General features: G+C 43.8%; 1 protein-coding gene and 1 long non-coding RNA gene across 4 annotated transcripts in view; one reads left to right on the top strand and one right to left on the bottom strand.

Annotated features, from left to right (window-relative positions):
- The window catches only part of CHRNA1 (cholinergic receptor, nicotinic, alpha 1 (muscle)), a 17,386-nt gene extending 11,952 nt beyond the window's left edge, over positions 1–5,434 (bottom strand). For 2 of the 3 annotated variants that reach the window (XM_011991878.1, XM_011991879.1), the window contains exons 1-3: positions 5,318–5,434; positions 468–613; positions 311–355 (exon numbers count right to left, since the gene is read on the bottom strand). In XM_011991878.1, the coding sequence (XP_011847268.1) occupies positions 311–355; positions 468–613; positions 5,318–5,360 (234 nt within the window). In that variant the 5' untranslated portion in view covers positions 5,361–5,434. The remainder of the gene's footprint in view (positions 1–310; positions 356–467; positions 614–5,317) is intronic. The other variant, XM_011991880.1, reaches the window with a different exon arrangement.
- Positions 1–8,173, top strand: part of LOC105548046 — a 45,808-nt gene that overhangs the window by 29,822 nt on the left and 7,813 nt on the right. The window lies entirely within an intron of this gene.

Here is an 8,173-nt window from a genome sequence, read left to right as displayed (position 1 = left end):
TACCTAGACTTTGGACTTCTATCTTCCAGAACTGTGAGATGATAAATTTCTGTTGTTTAAGCCACCCAGTTATGGCAGCCCTAGCAAACTAATACTTCTAGAGGCAACTTTTGTTTTAGAAAAAAAAAAAAAAAAAAAAAAAAAAAAAAGCAAAACTGAAACCAAACAGGATCCATGCTTTCACCATCTCAAAATATCTACTTTCAACATTTTGGTATATATCCCTGTTACCCAGATTGATTTCCTCTGGGCCCAGGTTTAATTTCAGGTGAATAAAAGTGACATATATGCGATTATCTGGCTAAGTTACCTGTTTCAGACGCACATTGGTTGTCACGATCTGATTTACTTCATCCTGGAAAAAAAAATAAGGCATCATTTTTTGGGGGGAGAGAGGGGACCCAGGGGAGGAAACCCAGGGGTGAGAGGTCCGGGTGTGTGGGCAGCCCCCAGTGCTCTTGTCTCACCACATTGATGAGCTGTATCAGCTGCAGGCCCACGGTGACCTCCACGACCTGGTGGTGGTCTTCCACTGGCCGCACCACGCTGCTGTAGTCTTTAAATAGCTTTGCCACCAGACGGGTCTCATGTTCGGAGCCCAGGATGAGGCCAGCTGAAACAGCAGATGACACCCACACTGTCAGATTCTGCTCCCCACCCTCCAAACACATGAACATGAGGAACTGAGGCATGAGCCTCAGTTCCTTCTAATGGAAGGCACACAGCCCTCCTTGTTGAAAGGCTCCCAAATGCAGCCGTTATTGCCGTAAGTTGTTTTCCAATTACAGTTACTGGTGCAGTCCCTTACCCGGTGACAGTGGGGTATGCCGGATAATCACAACACTTGTACTTTGGACAGGTGACATTCCTTAATACAGCCTGGCTGAATCAAGTTTGCCAGGTACACACACACACACACACACACACACACACACAGGCACACACACACACACGAAAAAAAAGCCCACAAAAAAGCCAATCTCAGTGTTTCAGATCAGTGTAATGAAATCTTGTACTGGCTGCGTCAGATCTCATGATGCCATGAACAGCCAAAATTGATGCTGGTTCAAACCCTCTAGAGTGGCCATAATTAACAAGTGGAAAATAACAAGGGTTGGGAAGGTTGCAGAGAAACTGGAACCTCATATGTTGCTGGTGGGATTGTAAAATGGCAGTTCCTCAACAAATTAAACACAGTTACCATACGATCCAGCAATTCCACTCCTGGGTCCACACCCAAAAGAAGAGCAGCATTATTTACCATAGCCAAAGGGTGAAAACAACTCAAGTGTCCATCAACAGGTAAATGGATGGACAAATTATGGTATACATATGAACTATTATTCAGACCAGTAAAAGGAATAAAGGAATGATGTACTGACACATGCTACAACATGGATGGAGCTTGGAAACATTTTGCTAAGTGAAAGAAGCCAGACATAATGGGGCAAATATTGTATGATTTCATCTATATGAAGTATCCAGAATAGGTAAATCCATGCAGAGAGAAAGCAGAGCAGGAGTTACCAGGGACTGGGGGGAGAGAGGGATGGGGTGAGACTCCTTAATATGCATGATGTTTCCCTTTGGGGTGATGAAAACGTTCTGGAAATAGATAGTGGTGATGGTCATATAACATGTGAAGGTACTTAATGCCACTGAATTGTATACTTTAAAGTAGTTAAAATGGTAAATTTTATGAAATGGGTATTTGACCACGATTTTTAAAAATACCACTGCTGGCAGGTACACGTCCTAGTTAAGTTGTTAAAGTAGAGTGAAAACTGTGCTTTGTTGACCTGGGTTTGGGGCTCCTACTTGGAACACGAGCGATTCCAAGGAATCTTTACTACATTTCCTTCAGGATAGTGAGCAATATCATCTAATACTCTCAGAACCCACGGCCCCCTTTTCTGTCTACAGCTCTTTTCAATCTTCATCAGCCTCAGATGAAGCAGGCGGGCAGATATCCTCACCTGAGATTCAGGGAGGTTGGACCACTTGTCCAAGGTCATGTGACCAGTAAGGGCAAAGCTCGGTTTAGAATCCTGTCATTCTGCGCTGAGCTCCTGCACTAACTCTTGATACTAACAGTGTGTTGTGAGCTGTCCTGGAAACTCACAACTGCAAGTGCCACTATTCCTAGGAGAAAATGTGTTCCAAATCCCAAGTGTCTTATGAAGGATCTTTGTAACTCAAGCCTTCCGTGCATTGCGGACTGTGTGTTCAGAGCTGGGAGAGGAAGTAGACACATGATGCATTTGCCTTCATTCACGTAACCAGATCTCCCCTTTCCGCAAGTTATTGCTGAGGCTGCAGTGCAGTAGCACAATCACAGCTCACTGCCGCCTTGACCTCCCAGGCTCAAGCAATCCTCCCACCTCAGCCTCCCCCAACCAAGCAGCTGGGACCCCATCTCTATAAAAAAAATACAAAAATTACCTGGGCTCGCACCACCACACCCGGCTAATTTTTGTATTTTTTGTAGAGACGGGGTTTTGCCACGTTGTTCAGGCTGGTCTCAAACTCCTGAGCTCAAGCCATCCACCCACCTTGTCCTCCCAAAGTGCTGGGATTACAGGCAAGAGCCACCTCACATGGCTAGTTTCACAAATTTTCTGAACCCAAAATGTTCCAAGGGCACTCAGTGCCCAACCATGCAGAGATTTCACATGACATTTCCCCAAAACCATCTGCATCTGAGGACTCTTGAAGGGAATATGTTGTTTGAAGATCCAGTTTTTGCAACCACCCCATTGAGCCCCTGGGACTTGATAATCCTTCTGTCCTCCATGCATTTTCTATCCTGGGCCTCATCCCTCCCATGGTGGGGTTGCAGACTGGAATGGATTACTGAGCGCCTTGGCCACTGAATTTGAAGATGTTGCTTTGGCCTTGCCTTGGGCTGCTTATTTTTAAATGACTGTTCACTCCAGTTTGACAGGAAGAACATATTAGAAAGCAGAGGACAGAGCAGATGGTCAACATTATGTAGTAGGAGGACTACGCAGAGCAACCCTATGGCCCACTAAGAGGAAGGGGAGGATGACAGAAGCAGGCATAATCAGCATTTCAGCGACAGTCACCTCCTCCTCTCCCACCCTAGCCAATAACAAGGTGTCTGTTCCTTCCATAAGGAATTTGTAAGGAAGGAGGGCTTCATTTCTTAGATTGGTTCACTGGTATTCTTTTCTTTTTTCCTCCCCAAAGCAGGGTAGAGTGATAGAAAACTCACAGGACTCAAAGTCAGAACTCTATGATTCCCTTCCCAACTCCAATATGGCCTGGAGAGTTGGACTAGTTCTTCACGGATTCAGTGAATCACAGTAAATACTTTTGTAAAAAGGTAGGGCATAAATAAACAAATATGCAGATAAAATATTAAATAATGTCAAATCTCCCTTTTTAGCAAGATTATATTTGTAACCTTTAGTCAGATGATGGTAACATTAATTTATTCATGAACTATTTATTGAGCGTTTACTGTAAGCAAAGCATTGTTCTGGGACCTTTGAGATATTCAAAAGTGAATCCTTCTTCCTACCCTCATGGAGATTGACATTTGTCATTTACATAAATAACTGTGAACAAGTTGGAAAGTGATATGCCATAAGAAAGATGGCAATGAAGTGCTTGGGATTCCAGAGGCAAAGAGAAGAAAAAGTTGAAGTGAAAAGTGCTATATAAATAGAACAGAGATCACGCTGTGTTAAGCTAACACAGGAAAAGGGTCCCTGATATAAATGACAGTTTTGTCCACAAAGGACTGATTCTAAGAAGGGAAACTCAACCACAATTTCAAAGTGTTCCTTTTGTACCACACTGGTTCAGTTTGTATTTGTCTGTAGGAAATAGCTCCCCGGGCTGGTCAAAACAAAGTTTGAACTGTTACTAGTCCTTATTAGATCATTATTATCTTAGATCATTATTATCTTAACCTGATCCTGTATCTCCTGCTACCTTTGGCTAGTTCAGGCTGTGTTTTCTGACTGTGAATGTAATAAACCGAGTCTCCAACTGACCACATTCCAAAATGTATAAATTAAGTGACCTTGGGCAGGTCAGCTTTAGCTTCCTTGTAATAAAAAATTGAGGATGTTGGACTGCCTGATCTAGCTCTAAATTTCTGTAAAACACCCATGGAAATCAATGCCAGCAAACTCAAGATTTGCCCTAAATACATATCACATACTTCTTTAATAGCTAATCATGCATTTTTGGTTAGCAATAACCAAAATCCTAAGAGCTCTGTTAAGGATTTTTACATTAAAGCATATCATTTAAGAACTTTTCAGTGAGTGTCGTTTTGCACACACACACACACCAAGTCAGCTTTGATTGGACAGAGTCCAAATCCCACAGGATATAATTTATCTGAGTTTAGGCTCTTTCACTCAACTCTGCTATTTGAAAAAATTAATAATAAAGCTTTTTGCCTCTTGCCCAGAAGGCCTGTGTTTTTCAGAGCAATATTGGAAATGAAAAATCACAGGATGTCAGCCACCTTGTTTCTCAGTTGGGATGATATCACCAGTAAACTTTTATGTGAAGCAATCAGCAAACATCTCCTGTTTCCCTCTAGCGGAAGTCTGGGATTCAGGATGGTGTTTCAGCTGCTCTGTTAGGACACATTCCAGAGTAGAATGCAGGTCAAATGCCGTGCAAGGTTTTATAGTTTCAATTCAAACCCAAACCTATATATAGTAACATCCTTTAAAAAAAAAAAGTAGATAGGAATGCATTCATATGGAATTTCTTTTTTATTTCACAAATTCAAAAAAATTACAAAATACTTCTGTCTCTGTGGAGAGAGTTTAGTTACGATTATTAACTGGTTTCTATCTCCAGCACATGTAGCTGTCAATCAGTCCTCTTTATTATTAGAATTCTCCTGGGGCAGTAAAAGGACTTGTTAATTCCATTGTTTGTGATTATAAGGCACTGTTCTAAGTCTCTGTCGTTTAAATATGAACCCCAGGACACTACCATGGTCCACAAGTGGTCCAGGTCCTACAAGTGGTGCAGAGTGTTCAGAGAGATGAGTTGGCTGCCAGGCATGATGGAGGGAGAGACGTGTGTGTGTACCTTGAAGTCTTTGATCAGGCAGTTTCTGTTTTAATTAGATAACGCAAACTAAAAATCTTTATCCAAAAACTCAATCAAGCTAACATCAGGAAGAAATTGACAGAGCAGACTCTGGTTGGGAAGGATCTGCCGTTTTGTGGTCTCATCAAAGAAGCAAGACTTTGATTGGGGGCCTCCAGGACTTGAGCCTCAAAGGAGAGCCCTCCCCCCATCCCCTGACCCCAGCACTTACCTGAGCAAAGGCTAAAGAGCAGGAGGAGAGGCCAGGACTCCATGGGCCACCGGAGCTGGTGTGGACCAGGGCAGAGTGGTGGCCTGTACTTCTCACTGGCACTCTGACTGGGCGCTTGGCTGCTGGAGGGTTTGGAAAGCAAGTCGGCTCACTAGAGCTATTGTTTTACACCACCTGTTTGCGGGAGCGACAGCTGGGCTGCCTTCAGCCCTGGAGCCCAGGGAGTTACTGGCACTGTACACCATTACAAATGTGCCTCGCTTTACACAATTGCTTACCCTTGACAAGCTGAGTATGAACTGCGTTATATTTTAAATGCACCAGGAGTCAGATCTTAATGGAAAAAAAAACGTATAGAAAGGAAGGAATTATTTTGAATGGTGAGCAAACCGCCTCCCTTTTGTGTAAACCAGAACCTCATCTCTGTGGGTTGATTTGATTAGGGACATTTGGTCTGAGTAGATAGTCAGCTGTTTGTCCTAAACCACAAAAATCCACATTCTGCAAACATGGCTTCAGTTTCATTTCCTCTGCCTCAGTGTTAGGCTGAGGGTGCCGGGGGGGCTTTTGTGACTGCCTGGATTTCAGAAGAGTGTAGCTGGTGTTGAGTCCGCTGCTGGAGAGCCCCCATGCTGATTGGGTTTGGTTTTTAACAAAGACGGCTTCTTCCATAAAACTGACTTTACTGGCCCCCAGAGTGGCTGTTCCAACCCCTGCCTCTGTATCAGGCAATACCTATCCCACACGAACCATTAGCTGGAGCAAATTGCCCACGTCCTGTGCACTGTGATTCAAGTGAAGAGTAATTACCGGGAAAAAGTGTCCCACCGCATCAGCATTTGTTCTGGGTCTCTGCCTCCTTCCATCCGTTCCTCTGCCCACTCTCTCACTCAGGGAAGCAGAGAGCAGAGTGGTTCCGCTTTTCAATTCTTTTGCTTGAAAAACATCCTGAAAACCAGCAGTTAGTAATTTCTCAGTCTGAGAAGTATTGTTACCCGAGCTGCGCTTCTTTGCAGGGCGTGAGGTGGGTTCACAGAAGGAGACGGTTATTTAAAAGTATCCTGCCTGTCCTTCCAGGCCTCCTTCCCACATGGAACTAGGTGAGAAAGGTCCTCTCACCTCAAGCCCACGACAACATCCTGACAGATCCTTTCATTCCAGTGGATTCGAACAAATCATTAGAGAAGGGGCTCGGAGGGCAGAGGAGAGAGCTGCAAGCTCATACTATTTATATTTTTTGTTTAAACTGTGGGAGATCAGTTAACTGTTTGCTAAAACAAATTTAGTTCTCTCCCTTCCACGGAATAGCCCTGTGGGAGAAATACAACCCCCACCCTCTGACCAGCCCCTTCCATCTAAATGCAGCCATGGGACTAACCTCTGGCCAGTGGCATGAGTGGAAAAATGTTCTCAGACTCAGCCCTGCCCTTCTAGCTTTCTGACCGGCTAGAATGGACATGGTCCCCAGGGCAACCTTAGAAACCATGTTCTGAAGGTGTGTGTTGCTTTTGATATTCTAAATCCTTGAACGACTGCATGGAGGGGGACCCCCCCTACCCACCTGGTCACCACCCTGCACTATTTCAGTGAAAACAAAACATGTGTTGTGTTGAACCATCAAAATCCTTGGGTTTATTTGTACAGCAGCTGGTGTTCCATAATTAATAAAAAGTTTAGCCCTTTGCACTAGTATCCTGAGGTTAAAAATAAATTCTAAAATATGTAGCACTGCAGCAGAAGGCAAGAACATTGATATTGGAGGCTGAAAAGATGAAGACCCATGTTATATAGTACCAAATAATTTCATAAACTGTTGTTCTCAATTACTTGGTGAACAACGTGTCTACTGAGCCCGTAGCTCCTGGAGAAGAGTTTGGTAAACCCAAAGTTAGTGCACGATAGCTCTTTCTGGCTTTGTTTAGCAAGTCAGTACAAGGAAGAGCTGAGTTGAGGCAAAAATGTGCTGGTTCAAGAGCAGAAATGAAAAGAAATAGAATGAGTCCAGAAATGTGGAGTCTTCTCTTTTGAACTTCAAAGAGTAAGTGAAAACATGGAATAAAGGCTTTGAGCAACCAAAGCCCTTTAAGACTTGTGTTTAAACAGGCAGCTTCATCACAACAGCAAAGATCACTTTAAGGATGCTTTCTTCATAGCCTAGCTTATTTTTTTCAGATGGCTTCACGATGGCTGCTATTAAGTTGAAGGAGAGAGGTATAGTGGTTAGGATGCAAATAAATACATCCGATTGGAAAGGTGTGTCCAGGAAAGAAGCCCGTGTGTGTATATAGGCATGTGGGAATGTTGGAAACAAATATTGCAGAAGCTTACTCAGTATTTGAAAGAATTATATTGCCAAAGAATTCACTAACCCAGGCTACAAAAGTTTTGGTTGTTCAAGGTTTAAAGCAGTCCTTGAGTTCCCAAACACGCACAGCCTGAAAGCAGGCTCCAAGATCTGCACAGTCTTCCAAAAAGGATGCTCTCTCCATCCCCTCCTTCAAATGTGGCAGTGAGTGAGGGAAAGTGGGCAAGGAAGAACCTCCCAGGGGCATAGCCAGGAACCTCAGACAGCAACGGACACGGGAGTCCCACCCACACAGCAGAACTGGGTCGAACTGAGGAATCTGTTGAGAACTTTTCTGTGCCCACCCAGGTGCCTCTGGCTTTCTGCTTACTGCCAATGCCTGCAACCCTGTAACTGAGGGATTTTTTTTTTTCTTTTTTTTTTTGGCAATGGGAACACATGAAACAAGCCTGAGATGCAGAAGTGTTACTGCCTACAGAAACAGGCCTCAACCAATGTTGGAGTATAAATATCCCCTCTCCCTCACCCCTTGGACTGGGTCACCCCCAAGC

The sequence above is a fragment of the Mandrillus leucophaeus genome, unplaced genomic scaffold (assembly GCF_000951045.1).
Source record: "Mandrillus leucophaeus isolate KB7577 unplaced genomic scaffold, Mleu.le_1.0 Scaffold40, whole genome shotgun sequence".
NCBI lineage: Eukaryota > Metazoa > Chordata > Mammalia > Primates > Cercopithecidae > Mandrillus > Mandrillus leucophaeus.
This window is presented reverse-complemented; position numbering and strand designations above follow the sequence as displayed.